The sequence below is a fragment of the Pristis pectinata genome, chromosome 14 (genome assembly GCF_009764475.1).
Source record: "Pristis pectinata isolate sPriPec2 chromosome 14, sPriPec2.1.pri, whole genome shotgun sequence".
Taxonomy (NCBI): Eukaryota; Metazoa; Chordata; class Chondrichthyes; order Rhinopristiformes; family Pristidae; genus Pristis; species Pristis pectinata.
This window is the reverse complement of record NC_067418.1, coordinates 11,161,488-11,180,257: the sequence shown is the minus strand read 5'-3', so window position 1 is coordinate 11,180,257 and position 18,770 is coordinate 11,161,488. Positions and strand designations below refer to the sequence as shown.

The following is an 18,770-nucleotide window of genomic DNA, read 5'->3' as shown; positions in this document are numbered from 1 at the left end:
TTAAATGGTTAATTATGATTAATTGTCTTTATCTCTCTTCTGTGTACATAAGTTAACTGGAAATCCAGCTGCAACTCTACAGAAACCCCACTTCTAACAACTTCAATTTATTGCTGTTTTTGTTTTTAATCCAAAGGAAAATGCACACTGTCAGTGTTCTGAATGAATTTGGAATTTCGGCACTTTATATGACTCAGATTATTGGATGTTTAATTATAGCTGCTTCATATTTTTCTTCTGATGTAACAGTTTTCCCAGGAGCTTAATGTACTCAAGTTATTATAAATCATATTGTGCAACTTATTTTTTTCAATTATATTTGATTCTCCCTTTTACCTCGCCTGATGTATATATTGTGACTTTTGAGTCATTTGGAACTTGCTTCCTTTTGTCCACTTATTGTGACACAGTAGGAGGTCTTTTGGCCCATCAGTCCAAACCAGCTTCCAACAGAGCAATCCCATTCCCCCTCTCATTTCCCTAGAGCCCTGTGCCTTATTTCCTCTCGCTGCTTATCTACTCCCTATTGCTACGCTTGCCACTACCTAGACTAAAAGGTAATTTATTGTTGCTAGTAATCTTTGGCATGTGGGAGGAAGCCAGAGCACCTGGTGGAAATCCATGAGGTCATAGGGAGAACACAAACTCCACAGAGGCAGCACCTGAGGTCAGTATTAAACCAGAGTCTCTGGAGTTGAGACAGCACTAATTAATGTGCTTACCATTCTACCTTGAGGATTAATATGGTGTGCGTGATACTGAAACTAGTCCAAAAAAATTTTAAATGAATTTAAACGAAGTACTTAAGTGTATTATATCATGGGACTTAACTGCTTACTTGATACACCTGACTGATATAAAACAGAACTGCTTCGCCACTGAATTTTCAGAATATCTTTTGGACTGATACATTTGCTCTTTTGTCTTTCTGGAAGTTTATTACCCAAGGTGCAATATAAAGCTGGGTAGTTTAAAATGACACTTGCTCCCTGGGATATTTTTCTTTTTGTTATGGTGTTTAAGCTGCACTTAAGCAAAAGCCAGCCTGCTTTTGAATTCAAATGACTCTCATCACAGCCATTGCAGGAAAGCATTGAACAAATATTACTTATCCAATTAAATTCATTATTGTTTTAACCATTGAAAGCTATTTATAGGTTCATTCAAATGTGTGACAGAAAGAACCATCCAGCCTATTATGTCCAAAACTGCCAAAAGCAAAGCTATCCAGAGTATTGAAGGTTATGATACATCAAGTGCCTTTTGAGGTACTTTCATGGATTTTTGTCAAGCTTTCTCCCTCCAGCACTCTTTCTCTTGATACCACCATTCTCAGGAGGGGGTGGGGGGTGGTAGAAAATATCTCCAACTCTTCACTATAATCAGCAACTATAATAACCTCTTTCTATAATGACCCTGTTTAACTAAATATATGTCCCTAATTGTTCACTCCCCTTAGGAAAATGCATCCAACTTATCACCTCCACCTGGGCCCCTCAAAATTTAGTGTACCTTAATTAAATCTTTCATGTGTGCTTTCTCCACCCCAGCTCTTCTCCCCCCCCCCCACCCCATCTATCATCCAGCCACCTCCATTCCAAAGAAAATGATCCCAATTCTTCTTTCATCTTAGTAACTTTGTCTAATTTTACTTCTGAAAATAGGTTTTCAATCAGATTGATGGCCTTTGCCTTTAAGAAAATAGTCCTCCATTATCTTCAATATTCTTATGTAAGATCGTCTGTAATCTTGCACTGGTGAAATAACTTTAGCTGTACAGATTCGTAAATATAATGGAGAATGGCAAAGCCGTGAAAAGTGCAGCTGATCGCAGTTTGCTGGAACATATTGTGTGTGTGTCTGTGTATAACGTTTGATGTTGATATTTTACTTAAGAACTGTGTGTCTTGTATGTTGTTTGTCATTTTTATATTATTCCCCCACTGCTGCTTCCCTGATGTTCAGAATGATCTCAGCTGTGAATCCAGTCCAGTAATGAGAAGAGCTAATAGCTCTGCATCCATGCAGCAGCAGTCTGATGAGGATCCACAGCAACTGGTAGGAGCAATTACACAGTAACATGGTGCTGGTAGCCATAGCCTTTGTAGTGACTTAGCTAATGTGTAGATAGTCGTCTGCTGCACAATTCAACCAATTATTCCTTTTGTTAGTGACAAAATGATTCTTGTAAATCACGAATTGGGTACTTAATTCACCGACTCCCAATTTTACTGTTCTTCCACTTTTCCCCCAACAAGCAGTGACTCTTGGTGCAGGATTTTGCAATAGGATTGTCACCCCACTCCCATAAGAAGGTCTAATTTGCCTAGGGGTATTGAAATCCATGACGGAGACTCCAGGTTCTGCTTGTGGGTGAGGGCTGCATTGATGGTGCAAGGGAAACCCCATTTAATGAAAAAAGGGGGCACCTCTGATGTGCTGAAATGGAAAGACTCATCATGGGAACGGATGTGCCAGAGCAGCAGAGAGAAGAGGATAGCATCCTTGCATGAAATCCATTACATTTTTGATTTGAATTTAAATATTTATGGGCTGTGGGAATTTGGAACCTCCATGCTGAGGAACAAAGGGGAGCATAATATTCATGAAATAGATCATTTTAATTACCTAAGTACCCAATACTCATCTTACAAACTTGATCACTTTTCAGCATACTCTAAACCAAATAGTTCAGATGCTACAGGTTGTCAGTCAAGCCAATAATTTACTCGTGTATATTTTCTCCCACAGCAGAGATGCTCCCAAGTACTTGACCAAGTTCATTCTAAAATAGCTAACATTCTGAAACCACAAACTAAGAATTGAGGTGCACAGCTATTTTGGATTTGTCTGGCTGGCCCTGGTTTTAACACTGGTTAATTCCTCTGACCAGTTAATATCAACATGGTTCTAAACCTAGTTCACGGTTCTAAGGGCTCTGATGAAGTTCTTGTCCTGAAACACTAGTTCTGTTTCTCTTCCCACAGATGCAGCCTGAAATTCTAAGTATTACTGGCATTTTCTGTTTTATTTTCGTTCTAAGCCTCTCCATTTGCTGTTGAAATTTGTTGTCGGAAGTTGTCAGCAAAGGGCCTGTTTACCATTTGTAAGCAAGCTGTTGTTGACGTGAAAGGTTCTGGTGTTGGCTTGGGGCAAATGTGATCTCTGTAACAAGGGGGAGCAATAACTTCATGACTTAGTCATAGAGGCATACAGCACAGAGATGGGCCCTTCAACCAACCATGTCCATGCTGACTGTTGCACCCATCTATACCAATCCTATTTACCTGCATTACGTCCTTGGCTTTCTAAAACATACCTGTCAACACTCTTTCATGAGGTAAGAAAGAAAAAGGCACTTGAATTTACAGTCTGAAGGTAATACTTAAATGCTTTGGAAGTAGGACTGATTATGGATAATAAAAAAGAAATGCTCGGCAGGTCAGGCAATAATTGTGGTGAGAGAAACAGTTAATGTTTCTGCTCTGCACATTGGCTGCAGTAGCTAATGCTTAGTAATTAATTTAACTCTAAAGAAAATTCATTTAACATCCCCCTTTCCCTGATTGCCAAATCCTGTAGCTTATTCGAGTGGATATTCTTACAGGAGTTCCTGCAGTGTAATCTGAACAAGTTCGCCCCCAGTGTTGTCCAATGTACACATGAACTTTCCAGTGTACTCTGCTGAAATGGGATCAGGCAACCTGGCTCTTGCCACGGTTTGTTGGCCACTTCTCAGTCCCATGATGTACATTTGCTCAGCACAGACCAGGGATTGGTGTGACTTGGTACACATTACGTATTGCAGTTATTTGGCTTGTAAGCAACTTCTGAAGTGTATCAGTTTACCCGTGGGTCTGCAAGGAGAAAGTTGTCTCTATCGTAAGTTCACTGTCTATTTTTGATGGAACTTCATTTTGCAATTTCAGCCCCATTTATTCAAGTGTATTGTTTCCCAAAAGTGTGCATATATCTTTGGATCCTTGCCAGTTTTGGAATGGGGTGGTGCAGGTGGATGTGGGAATAGAGCCCTGTGACTTGTTGGTCATATGCATTTTTAGTGTATTAACTTAAGAAAACTGCAGCTCAACATTTGTCATGCGCATTACCATAAATCTCATCTGGTGAAAAGATTATACGTCTGTCCTAACCACTTTAACTTGCTTGCACAGCAAGATCTTTTTATGTTACAAATATTACATGCTGAAGGCATGTTGCCAACTTCGGTTCCAAATTTTGTAACCCCTCAGCTGCTGTAGCCAGTACTTGTATCCAACTAATGAGTTGTTCCACTTAAATGGAATTAATTAAATTATAATTTGGCTTGTTGCCTTTGGATGCAATTTGAATTAATTTGCATTGAAATCTATTTTGCTTTACCCTACCAAAAATAAGTGCTATTAAATGGTAGAATTGGAATGGGTAAAGATATTTTGAATGTAGTAGGTTAATACAATCTAAAATACCACATGCTCATTTTGCTGCCTGATTTTTTTTTGTGTCTGCCTCTATCTTTTAAATGTCCAAAAATCTCTTACATTCTTGAATGCAGTTGATTGAGTTTTCATAGCCTTGGGCTAGAGAACTCCAAAGATCTCCACCTCTGTGTAAACCCATTTCTCCTCCCCTCATTCTGACTTGCTCAGTCTGAGACTGTCCTCTTGTTCCAGATGATCCAGCCTTGCTGGCCTCTCAGCATCCAGCATATCAATTGTTTTCAGAACTCGCCTTTGAGGTCAACTCTCAATGCTTCTAAATTCCATTGAGCTTTGCCTAATCTTATTCAATCTCTCCTCTAAGAATAGAACACCAGCAACAAATATTCATTTGGATGCGGAAAATCCTTTTCTGAGCTTTATTTAAAATCTCATCAAAAATTACTTGGGCAAGTGCTAAAAATTTGGGTTGCACTGTACAATGTGGGAGCATTGTGGGATGTACAATGTGGGAGCATGAATAAAATAGTTTTACTGTTTATTTTAAGTAGAATAACCTTATTGCTATCATAAGGTAAAATAATCATTCAGTGATATATTTGTACTTCAAGTTTCATGGCACTGAATCTGAATGTTTGACCTGTTGAGAGCTGCCTGTGATTGGAATGACCAAGTTTGGTTGCAGCTCAGTCCTTTGACTGTTTATTATGTGTTCTTGTTTGATCTGCTTCTCAGACTGCCAGGAATGTTAAAGGAACTTGAGATGAAAGAGAGTCATAAATGAAATTGTTGGATCTTTATATGAAGAGTACCCAGTTCATCATTTTTGTTGAGTCATTTGGGTGAATAACAGCATTTTTAAAAATAAAACAGGCATTGGTTTGGTAACTCTATTTCTAAGTCTATAAATTTTAAATTTGCACTTCTTCCCATATCCTAATAAAATGTGGTTTAAAAACAAAATCGACTTGGATTTAAAACATCAAACCATTGTGCTTCCGACATTACAAATCACACCCATTTATTGCTGTTATTCGCACCATGTCATTCTGACTTGTTTCATTAGCTGTAGCTCTGCTGTCTCTGCCTTGATTACTGGTGATTTCTGTCTGGTGGTGGTGATCTGTCAAACTTTGTACTGTGATTCTCGTGTATTGTTTTCTGCTGTTGGTGTGTATTTCTGGATCTATCAGTTAGAAAGTTAATTGACTTTTGCTTTGGTAAATCTCTAGCATCAGGCAAGTATAAATGTATCCCACACCAGCATTTGCTGGTGTGTAGCTTCAGTTCATCCGGTTATTTGAATGTAAACATCACTAGGTAGTCAATTTGCTTGAAGTCTTTTTTAAATATTCACAAACATCAATTGCTGATGAGGATGCTATAGTTATTCCACTATCAAAAGTAGCTGACAAGTGAACTATTATATTCTACTGGCCTTCCAGAAGAATGGAGTATTTCCCCTGTATCCGTGCAGAATTGCCATACATTGTCTCTCCAACATGTAAATCTTCCTGCCTACCTTTTGCACAGCTCATGTGAAGCAGGTAATGTTTCAATCAGACTGCCGAAAGATTTGGGTCTAATTGTTTCTTCATCTGAGAGGGTTTATAATGTTTGGGAGAAGGCAAATATTTGCAGTAAATGTGAGGATAATGGACCAGCAGAGAGGATCTGTCTGGAGTGTTATTTGGGTAGAGCATTTAGCAGGAATGTTCAGTGTATAATTACCAGAGGTTTTCCATTTAGGTGAGGTTTATGGACACTTTTTTTTTCTACTGGGTTTTTTGAAATTGTCAAACCAGTAGTTCAATACATTACAATGAAAAATAGAGCAAACATGTTTTCCTATCCTGTATTATTCCTTTGGACTTGGCCTTGATGTTCAGTGGTGAATGGACTCTTCTTTCATCATGTTATCAATGTCTAACTATTTGCTGAACATTAAAATCAAGTGAATTTTCACAAAAGATCTCCTGACATGCTGGAGAAGTAAGTAACAAAGGGAAAGGAACATGAAATGGGATGAAGTGAGGTGGGAAGACTAATGTATGAAAATGAGGGAGAACAGGTAGCATACCATTTATTATTTACAGATGACAATAACTGAGTCCCTGACAGTTTTCACCCATATTGTGGGATAGCTTTCTGAAGAAAGGAACATATTTTTCCCTCTCGCTCTCTCGCTCTCTCTCTCGCTCTCTGGTGATATTGGGCACCGCAAATCGAGTGTAGAAAAGGTTAGTCGAGAGGGGTCAAATTGAGTCCCAATACAGCACCCAAATAACTCATCATTTATAAAATGCCTGAATTTGATCCATTGTGACCATTCCTTTCCCGAAAAAGTTGTAGGTTATATACTAGAGAGTGGAGTTGGTCTACATAAATGATTTGCCATGTTTGGGGAATTTCCAGGCAGTTGTAGGGAACAGCAACTCGATGCTGAATTTAAAGCATCAACACAACCCCAAAAAGTAACTGTGAATGAGGTAATCTTTTGTAATCTACAGTAACTTGCTGTGCTCTTCCTCCTCCCAGACTAAAGCTTATGGCCTAGGATTTGTGAAGATACACACACCGTGGCACGTGCTGTGCAGAGAGGCAGAATTTCTCAAGATTAAGATGCCCACCAAAAAGGTAGGTTGTGATACCTAATGTCATTAATCTCAACTTGGAAGGCATTCCAGTTGTTTGGTTGTATTCCTGAAGTCTTAACAATATTATTAAATTAACATTCAAGTTCTAACAACATCAGGCTACAGAAGGGTAAAGGAAGGGAACATTTGTTCAGTCACTGATGCTTGGCAAGACTGAGAAGAGCCAGTTACGTGGGGTCAACCTTCCTACAGTGGCCACAACTTGACTGACCAGGTGGAGGTTGGAATGATTCTTCATATACAGCCAAGTGCCCACCCTGAGCACTCTGGCAGTTCTCTGAAGCGACTGTGCCGGTCTTTACCCAGCTTCTCCTCACAAGTTGTGGGCAGGGTTCTCCAGTTGCCCATGGGAATGGAGAGTTCCATGAGACACTGGTCCGCCTTGTGGTTAGAACATAGAACACTACAGCACAGTACAGGCCCTTCGGCCCACAATGTTGTGTCGACATTTTATCCTGCTCTAAGATCTATCTAACCCTTCCCTCCCACATAACCCCCCCATTTCTCTATCATTCATGTGGCTACCTAAGAGTCTCTTAAATGTCCTTAATGTATCTGCCCCCACAACCTCTGCCGGCAGTGCGTTCCACGCACCCACCACTCTGTGTTTTTTAAAAAAAACTTACCCCTGACATCCCCCTTATATCTTCTAAAGCTTTCACATCCTTCCTATAATGAGGTGACCAGAACTGAACAGTGGACTTTGACCTTCTACTGCGCTACAGGCAGATTTTGAGTTGGCTACGGAGCCTTTGGTAAACTCACTGGAGCCATGGGTCACTTTTATTTTAACACAAAAATGCAGTTAGTGTTTGTGCAGTATTCAAACTAAATGCTTTTATGGAATTGGGGGAGCAGGTGGGTGGGAGGAGAGAAGGGAGTACTTGTAAAGCAGAGTACTCCCCTCCAATATTGTTCTCCCGTGATCTTGGTCCATAACACTTTTTTAAAAATTGCTTGTACTTCACCCATTTGCTTTCTTCATAAACTGCAAGTATGATGACAGTTTTCCAAAATGCTACTGATACTGGAAACAAAATGATGTTCAGTAGGTCAAGCAGCATCTGTGGAGGGAGAACTGGTTAATGTTTGATGACCTTTTTAGTAGAACAGGGAAATATTCAAGGTGTAGCAGGTTTTGCGTGGGGAAAGTGGGAGAATCAGTGGACGGAGGTGAGAACTGTAGTCAATGAAGTGGGAAGGAGAGATTAAATTTCAAGAGGTGATGGAGTTGGGTGAGAAAGGGGTAAAAATGATGTGAAGGGCTCTGGGGAATCCTAAGTTCCTACACAGATGAAAGTTATTAAATTGTTGTTGCTACACAGAAAGGGATCTAACATTTGGTCATAATCACTCGGCAGTCTTTAGTCTTCATTTAGTGCACGTTGTATTTGTGTGAATTGGGTCCCTTTGGCTCATTCACGAGCTAACATTGTTTCTGAAAACTTTCCACTTGTGTGACAGATAAAAAAAAAATTGTAAAATTCTTTTCAGGAAGAACAAAATGAAGTATTTCCTTGAACACAAATTTTATTAATATTAAATGAACATGATCCATGCAGATACCAATACTTTGGGAATATATTTGACTGTGTTCTCAGTTCTTTAACAGCCAACCATTATACAATGACATTTTGCTTCAAGACTTTGCTCTTAATTTTTCAATCAAGTATGAACCTAGATGCATAATTAATACAAATTACGGGTCTGCTCCTTTATGTGAGAATTGATTGTCTTGGTATGACATCACAGACTTGCAATTAAATGAAAGAAGCACATCCTAGTGATCATCTTGCTGTTTTATTTCTTTTATTGACAACCTGTGAGAAAATACTTAATACCTCCTCCAAATTAGACCCCATATAGAAGTTTAAAATTCTAGACAGGGGAAGGCCATACAAAATGTATTTAAGAGAAACCAAGGACTGCAGATGCTGGAATCTAGATGCAAAACACAATGATGCTGGAGGAACTCAGCAGGCCAGGCAGCATCCGTGGAGAAAAGCAGGCAGTCAATGTTTCAGGTCAGGACCCTTCTCCAGGACTGAAGATAGGAAAAGGGGAAGCTCGATTATATAAGAGGGAAAAGCAGAGCAGTGATAGGTGGACAAAAGAGGTGAGGTGGGGTGGGCACAAGGTGGTGATAGGTAGGTGCAGGTAAGAGATAGTGATGGGGAGGGGAGAGCAGATCCACAGGGGGATGGGTGAAAGGTAAGAAGAGAGAGAGAGTGAAAAAGAGGCTAGGAAAGGGAAGAAAGTTAAGCTTGTCACTGAGTTGCATTAACTATCCTTGATCTAAGTATTGAATTATACACAAACTCTACAGGTATGGGCCAGTACTCCATGAACCACTATCAGTCCCAAAGTTCAGTCCCCAGTCCTGAATGTTGATACCTTCTCCTGTTCGTGTTATGCATGAACAGGCATAAGGAAACATTGATGTTTTGTTTATTGCCCAGATGCTTTCTCACCTTTTTAGCACGGTCTTGGTCTTGCCCGTAGGCTTCCCCTTGCTGCTGTGCACTTCTGCACAAAGTTGTGAGTTCCCACTGCCAGCAATCCTCTTTGGCCTCATTCCACACACTCCCTGCTACATTTAAAGTTGACATCAAAGAGAGACCTGGTTAGAGCTTATGGAAAAGTGTTAAAATGCTCGGGGACTGTGGTGCAGGAGGGAGCTGGAGCAGGAAGATGAAAGGATGTGGATTAGTGATAAATGTAAAAAAAAATAGGATTTGCAATAACAAAAAATGCCAAAATTAAGTTTAATTGCATTTGAGGGGTTTGTTTTTTTTAAACAAACTGCCAAACCATTTGCTTAAATTTGTACAATGCATTTCCAATTTCAGTGAGTTCATGAAGTGATATGTGATAAATGAAACGTTTTCATTGCATCAATATCCACCATCCCAGAAGGTAGATGGGACCTTGGTTTAACTTCCCATGTGAGAAATGATATACCGAAAAAAAAAAAATGCCGGTACCCTTTGGTACTGCATTGGAATATTGACCAGAAATCCGCACTGGAGCTTAGACCAAAGCACTGATATTAAGGCAAGAGAGCTATCAGTTTAACTTGATATGAGGTTCAAATTTTCTTCTTGTGGACTATCTGCATCTGTAATCCATCCTTCAAATAGGTATTTAAAAAAAACTTACTATGAATATGTCTTTCTGCCAACAAACACACAGTTAGGTATCTTAGATAATGGGTAGACTTCACATTTCAAAGGCTTCTTCAGAGTGATCTGACTGAAGTGAGGCTGTGAGAAATTCCTTTGCAGGGCTGGATTGGATCCATCTGTTGTGCTCTCACACTCACTGATATCGCCGAGATCACTAAGGGAGCATGTTTTCTTCCCTTTGGAACTCCTGAGGGAGTAATACAGAACTGTTCTGAAATTTAATAGAAGTCAGTCTTGCTAATCTGATGATTAGGTGGCCTAATGCCATAGCTGTTCTACAACCGTGGTTTGGCACTGATTTTATTTGGGGGTACGGAGTGAAATTGGCAAATAAAATAAACAGTAAATCATTTCAACAGTAATAATACGTTGTTTGTCTGTGTGTGTAACTGGTATAATACACAAGATTGTGGGTATGTTGCCATAGACTTCAATGCCAACTTTTTCAGGGTTTAGAGGTACCAGTGGGAGTATAGTACTGATATTATTCTGATGACTTGTACTAAAAATTTAAGGGATGAGATTCATCCAAATATGAACCAGAAAAAGGGGCCAGTTCCTACAAGCACTAAACACTTGGAGTATAAATCCAGTGTGCTGTGAAGCTCTGTTCAAAAAAAATGCTTGAGATTTGAAGTGTACTGCCTGATAAGGTGCCGGAAATGAATTCAAATGGAAAAAGTGTAAATACTTCACGGCTCAACAGCTTGCATTTGTGTAACACTTTGTATTTTACTGTATCAAAAATACCAAGGCAGTTCACAGTAGCATTATTAATCAAAAAGTTGATGCTGAGCCATTTGAGCTTAAAGCACTTTAAGTTAAAAAAGGTAAACTTTTTAAGAGGCACCTTTCTTAAAGGAGGGAAAGAATCCAGTCAGACTGGTGACAGAATTCCAAAGTTTGGGACGTGCAGAGTTTTCTGTCAATGGTAGCCTGATTAAATGTGATAGGCCAAATTACCATCACCTCTGGTGTTTTATGATGGTTATTCCACTGATGACATGTCTCTCTAATATTATGATATACCAGAGGTTGGTCCCTGCCTGCACTATACTAATATTAACAATGTATACATGTGTACATGGTCAAAACTGCCTTCTAATTAACACGGACAACACATTGCTTGCAGAATATTCCTGATCCTGCCAACTGTGCTTGGCATTCCACAGCTATAGCATTCTGATCCAACCTGAATAAACTACATTTATGGGAGATGTGAAATATATTTAGGAAAAAAAATCACCTGGCAAACTTACCAGACCAATAATGATGATGACGATATAGAGAAAGGAAGGAAAAGGGTTGGATAGAATTGATCTGTAGAATTATTCGCAGTTTGGCACGCTTGCCTGCAGTGTGTGCTGTGTCCAGATGCACTTTTAGTGACCTGATGAATCAACACAAGGACTTTTGAGACCTCATTTGGACAAAAAATCCTCATCAATTGGCTTAATGTGAATTTGAAATGAGCAGAGTGAGATAAAGATGACGGTTAGCCCAAAATGTTAGTTAGCCTCGCTGATGGAAATATTACACAGCAATAATCCCACCAAAAATGATCTTCTGGTACAACACTTAAACTGGAATAGAAGAATGAGGATCTAATGAATGAAACATTTCAAGAGTTTAAAACACAGCTGATCCGTTCAAATAATGCATGTCTTTAAAACCTAATCCAGACGAGACCTACAAAATATTCATTGGAAATCCTCATTTTAGGTCATTTTACCTTGGAACAAAAAAGCCATAATGTAGCAACTGGAAAGCTGAAATAAGTGGTCAGGCAGCAACTTTAGTGAGAGAGATGATTAATATTTCAGATTGATGATATTACAAATTTTCAGGTTGTAATAGATGTAATGTGGGAAGCCAATCATCATGCTTTTCCTAATTTCAGGGTTTATTCAGATATAGTTTTGTTTCATTGTCTCTAAATTATTTGGTTAATTTTCACAGGATCTTGTGACTTAACTCTGTTACCAATTCTTCAGGTGTACGAAGTAAAGCAGAAAACTGGGATCCTCAACAAAATCTCGAATATTTTACATAAAATTACTTCACCTTTACGACCAAAAGTAGAAGAGCAGAACAATGTTACATTCAAGCATCTGTCCTACCCCTTCTCCAGAGAGAAGAAGCACTTGTAAGTACCTGTGCACGAAACACAATCAAAAGCTAACAAAATGATATTGTTTATTGCTAGGGAACTTGAATACAGAAGGAGACAGGTAATGTTTCAGTTGTATGGGGCATGGTTGAGAATATGTTGCGTACTGACTTCCTTTAACCAAGGATGTTAATGTATTGGAAGCAGTTTGGAGAAGAACTATTCGACTTGTACTTGTAACGATAGTGAGGAAAGGTTGGACGAGCTAGGCTTGCATCCTTTGGAATTCTGAATGAGAAAGGACTTGATTGAAACACAAGATCCTGAGGGGCATTGATGAGGTAGAGAGAACATGTCTTCATGAAGAGGATCTAGAACTAGGAGTCACTGTCTTAAATGGGCAACCTCTTAGTTTCAAACAGAAGTGAGGTGAAATTATTTTTTTTCAGTATCTTGAGTCTTTGGAACTTTTCCTTGGAGTAAATGCACAATCTTTGAGTATTCTTAAAGCAGAAGTAGACAGATCCTTGATAAGTAAGGAGGTGAACAGTCACCATGAGTTAATGGAAAATTATGAAATAGAAGTTGCATTCAGATTAATCCATGTTCTTATGAAATTGTGGAGCAGGCTTAAGGAATTGAGTGGCCTGCTCCTGGTTTGTATGTAAACACCTGGATATGGTATAGTTTGTATTTTAAGTAACGATCCTTAAAAATTTAGAAAATTCAACCTGTTTTGCACAATTTTATTTAAAGAGGTGGCACAGATGAAAACCATTCATGCAATAGTATCCATGCCAGCTAAAATGGACTTTAAATACTTTTTCCTTCCAGCTCTTCCTCTGAAGCCCTGCATTTACTGTTTTTTTTAAATGTTGATCCAGGTACATTTTAATAGATTGAGGGTTTCTGTCTCCTCCACACTTTTAAGACAATGAGTTCTGCTCCCTTTCCTCTTTTTTTTATTTAAAAAAAATGATGCTCCTGAAATCCTCCTTCCTTGAAAAAACAGTGGTACAGCAATAGAGTTGCTGCCTGAAAACTCAAGGAACCCAGGTTCAAACCTGACCTGGAGCACTCTGTGTGGAGTTTGAATGCTCTCTCTCCAACCAAGCAAGTTTCCCCTGGATGCTCTGGCTTCCTCCCACATCTCAAAGATTTGCGGATTGATGGCTTAATTGCCCACTAAATTATTGCTCCTAGTGTGGGTTAGTGGTAGGTTGAGGAGAGGAGGATGGGAGATGGTTTTTTTAAATAATATCATCTCCTTGTGTGGCCGTGTCCAATTCCTGTGCATAGCCTTGGAATGCATGAGATACCTGTAAAGAGAAAAAATTGGGAAGGAAGACTTTTGCCATCGTGGCAAGCCAGAGACTGAAGGATTTGAAAGCTTCAAAAAGGTCTCTGGCTAAATCATGCCTTTGAATTACTTTGGACTGGAAACTAGGCTACAATTCTGCTGTCAGCAGCTTCAATGTGCTGAATCTGAAATGATGATCTAAAAGCCACGAGATGGAAGAATATCAAAAATGCTTGCCTTGAACTTGATGCTAGCCAAGAAATTACTGTTAACGATATCAGCAGATGAAGGCTTAGTGACTTCACATTATCCTACTATTTTAATGCAGGTGCCGATTTAATTATGCCTGTGTTAAATTAGCATGCAGCAAAACATCTTGTGAATGCAGCAAAGATTTCTAGCCTTGTATCCTTGCAGTGTCATTGATGCCCTGCTATAAGGAAAAACATGGCTCGTTGTTACTACGCCTCGAATAAATGAAGAACCATACAAGATTCTCGACCAGTGCAGCTCAGCTCCATCTGTTATAACCAGTGTTGGCAAGCAGGAGTTCTGCCTACTTCAAGAATTAAATGTAGTAACACAATTGTGAAGCTGAGTCATGGCAATTTACTTAATGGCTTGAGGCATGACATTCACGGGTATTGGAAGGAATTGCAATAACCCATGAGTATCAAGGAAATCTATGCAGCGTTAAGTTTTTGGCCCCCAAGGGCTAATCTGAAATATTTAAGTCTGTCTCCTTCTGAGTGAAAGAAGGATTTGAAATATTATGGTACTGAGATTGAGTGGTATCTCCTTTACTTGTTACTGAATGGAAAATGGGAAGAAATGTCCATTGATCAGAAATTCATTAAGAGATTGGATCCAGATGTGAATTGAATTATGTATTAATAGGGCTGTAGCTAATGATGGCCTCAAGTAGAATTTAACTTAAGTAGAATTGCACATAAACAGCCCCAGTCTATATTTGGATTTCCAGAAGTCATTTGATAAGGTACAACATCAAAGGTTATTGCAGAAAATAAAAGCTTCTATTGAGAAGGGAACATTCTCTAGCTAAGAGGAAATGGATCTTTTTCTGGTTGGCAAGCAATGAAGTAGTGTGGCACAGGGTTTGTGCCAGGACCTCAACTTTTACACTGTATATAAAACAACTTGGATGAAGGCACCAAAAGCATGGTTGCTAAATTTGCTGGTGATATGATGGACAGGACAGTGAACTGTGAAGAGGGTGTAGAGTTACAAAGGGATATAGAAAATTTTTAAACTGAAGATGCATTTGGGACAAAGGGATGTGGATAAAGTAAATGGTCAAAGATCTGGAAAATGGAGTATAATTTGGGAAAATGTGGAATGGTCCATTTTGGCAGGGAAAAAAAGGCATTATCTAAGGAAGGATGTGCTGGCATTGGAGACGGTCCAGAGGAGGTTTACCAGAATGATCACAGGAATGAAAGGGTTAATGTATGAGGAGCATTTGATGACTCTGGGCCTGTACCCGCTAGGGTTTAGAAGAATGAGGGGGGGATCTCATTGAAACCTACCGAACATTGAAAGGCCTGGATAGAGTGGGCATGGAGAGGATGTTTCCAGTTGTGGGAGAGTCTAGGACCAGAGGGCACAGCCTCAGAATAGAAGGACATTCCTTTAGAATAGAGATGAGGAGGAATTTCTTTAGCCAGAGGTCAGTGAATCTGTGGAATTCGTTGCCACAGACAGCTGTGGAGGCCAAGTCACTGGGTACATTTAAAGCAGAAGTTGATAGGTTCTTGATTAGTAAGGGCATCAAAGATTACAGGGAGAAGGCAGGAGTAAGGGGTTGAGAGGGAAAAATAAATCGGCCATAATCAGGTAGAGCAGACTCGATGGGCCGAATGGCCTAATTCTGTTCCTATGTCATGTGGTCTACTATGCAAATGGTGAGAGTTTGCAGAATCCTGAGACGCGGAGGCAGCTGGGTGCCCAATGCACTAATGTGCAAGTACAGAAATTAATTGGGGAAATAACAATGTTGTTTATTGCTCGGAGTTCCCTATCAACGTATTGGTCTCCATATTTATGGAATGCTGTTAATACAATGGAAGCAGTTCAGAAAATGTTTTGCTAGACATTACCTTATGAGGAAAGGTTGGACAAGCTAGGTTTCTATCTGCTGGAGTTCAGAAGAAGATAAGATTTCTTTATTAGTCACATGTACATCGAAACACACAGTGAAATGCATCGTTTGCATAGTGTTCTGGGGGCAGCTCGCAAGTGTCACCACACTTCTGGTGCCAACATAGCATACCCACAACTTCCTAACCTGTACGTCTTTAGAATTTGAGAGGAAACTAGAGAATCCGAAGGAAACCCACACAGATGCGGGGAGAACGTACAAACTCCTTACAGACAGTGGTCAGAATTGAACCCGGGTCGCTGGCGCTGTAATAGCATTACACTAACTGCTACACTACCAGATGATTGAAACATGCAACACCTGAGGATTCTTGACAGGGTGGATGCAAAAAGGATGTTACCACTTGTACGAGAACTGAGAGTCACACTACTTTTCAAAAAAAAAGTTGCCCATTTAAGATGAGGTGCAATATTTTCTCTGAGCCACGAGTCTTTGAAAGTCTTCCTCAAAGGGCAGTGAAAGCAAAGTCTGTGAATATATTTAAAGCAGACAGATGGATTCTTGGTGCACAAGGGTGAACGATTACTGTGGTAGAGGGGAATGCGATTTGTGGTTACAATTTGATCAGCCACAATTTTATTGAATGGTGGAGCAAGCTTGAGAGGTTGAAAGGCCTACTCCTGTTCCTAATTCATAACGTTCATGTAACCTGGACCCTTCATCATGAATGATTGACAAGGCTATCTTGGAAGGAGGGAGAAGGGCAAATGAATCTTTGTGGTCAGCAGTTTTTAGTACGACTCCATCATGCTCTAGCCGTAGAACTTTTTTTCCAGACCCAAGTTTTGCTCCAGATTCCAGCATCTGCAGTCTTGTGTCTCCAACTTCCCTTTGTCATTTTAAGTTAAAACATCGGGTGGATTTTCTCAGAGCAATACCATCAACCCCAGTTCGCCCACTTTTTTTCCCCCTCTAATCTTTTCTTTTCCATCGTTTCTCACCCTCTCTTCAATTCTCCTACCATCTACCTACACTAAGGAGCAATTTGCAGCAGCCAGTTAACCTACCAGAACATCTCTGGGATGTGAGAGAAGCTGGGGGAAGCCCACCCAGAGAGTCACGGCGAACATGCAAACCCTACACCCATGAAACCTGTATCGAACCCAGCTGTAAGACAGCAGCACCGGAACTTATCTGGGTTGTCTGCCGACTTCCCTGGGGCCAGCATTTTCTGCCCACCCCCTACCCGATTCAGCTGTCCATGTAGACATGTTGTGGAGTCTAATGAGCAAGGCAAACTTCTGCAGGCTTCCCAGGTTTCAGACTGGGATGTCTGCCCACTGAATCTCTGCCAGGTTAAGTCCAACACAAACAGGATTCTCCATCGAGGTCTTCCATTCATTTCAGCTGCCAGAGAAAGGGAAGTCATTATTTTATTGTTTAAATTAATTTCAACCCTTCAGTGGTTTAGATGTTTGGAGTACTGTGTACAGTACGAGTTGCCCAGCTTTAGGAAGGATATCATTCAACTGGAAATGGTGCAAAAAAAGATTTAAGAGGATGTTACTGGGACTGGAGGGTTTTGGGCAGGCACGGTAGTGTAGTGGTTAGCGTAATGCTTTACAGCGCCAGCAACCTGGGTTCAATTCCAGCTGCTGTCTGTAAGGAACTTGTACGTTCTCCCCCTTTCTGCGTTGGTTTCCTCCCACATTCCAAAGACATACAGGTTAGGAAGTTGTGGGCATGCTATGTTGGCGCTGGAAGCGTGGTGACACTTGCGGGCGGCCCCCAGAACACTCTACGCAAAAGATGAATTTCACTGTGTGTTTCGATGTACATATGACTAATAAAGGTGTCATCATCAAGGAGAAGCTGGATAGGGTGGAACTTTTTTTTTTACCCAGGAGCATAGGAGGCTGCAGGGTGACCTTGGAGGTTTATAAAAATCATGAGCAGCACAAATAAGATGAATAACCAGTTTTTTCCCCAGGGTAGGTGAGTCCAAAACTAGAGGGCATAGGTTTAAAGCGAGAGGGGGATAAGTTTTAAAAGTGACCTGTGGGGCAACTTTTACACAGAGGGTGGTAGGTGTGTAGAACAAGCTGCCAGAGGAAGTGGTAGAGGTGGGTACAATTACACCATTTAAAAGACACTTGGACAGTTACGTGGATGGGAAAGGTTTAGAGGGATATGAGCCAAATGCAGGCAAAGGGGACTAGCTCAGTTAGGCTACTTGGTTGGCATGGCCATATCGGGCTGAAGGGCCTGCTTCCATGCTGTATAACTCTATGGCTCTATTGTAAATGTTGAAAGATGTATTAAGTCTTAGTTTTTTGGGTGACACTGGCTCTTTGACATTCAAACATTCACAGAGATTAACAATAACATCACTGGCCACCAAGGAGCCTGGGTTTGGGCTTCACCAGCTGTCAAAGCTATTCTACAAGTCCAGCCATGTGTCTAAATTGAGATGGCCCTACACAGTGCTGGATAATGCTGAACTGCTGGGAGCTGGGTACTTGCAAAAGATTCCATACAGGCCACAATGGAACAAACAGTATGGCCTTTGGCAGACAGGCAGTAATTCTGGGGCAATGGAAAATCTGCCTCGTTGTCTTTCATGACATTGGAGCAGGTTTGGTTACTTCCTGCTCACCACTGTATGAGAAGCCATTAAGCCTTGGAGGCTCTTGTATTTAGTACTTCTTCCTTGCTTTGAGCTGGGCTGGTTGTTAAATGTTCAACCTTTATGAAGTGGCCTTAACAGTGATGTAATGTAGTGAAAATTGTATACCTTCCATACTAAGTAATTGGCTGTGCTCAGCCACTCAGCAGGTTAAGCACTATAGTGTCATACAGCACAGAAACTGGCCCTTTGGCCCAACTCGCCCACGCTGACCAAGATTCGGAATAGGATTTATTATCACTGACATATGACGCGAAGTTTGTTGTTTTGTGGCAGC

At 40.3% G+C, this 18,770-nt stretch overlaps 1 protein-coding gene across 2 annotated transcripts in view; it reads left to right on the top strand.

Moving 5' to 3' along the window:
• The window catches only part of ano1a (anoctamin 1, calcium activated chloride channel a), a 224,268-nt gene that overhangs the window by 76,534 nt on the left and 128,964 nt on the right, over positions 1-18,770 (top strand). For both annotated transcript variants that reach the window (XM_052029183.1, XM_052029182.1), the window contains 2 exons: positions 6,975-7,073; positions 12,273-12,424. In XM_052029183.1, coding sequence (XP_051885143.1) covers positions 6,975-7,073; positions 12,273-12,424 — 251 coding nt within the window. The remainder of the gene's footprint in view (positions 1-6,974; positions 7,074-12,272; positions 12,425-18,770) is intronic.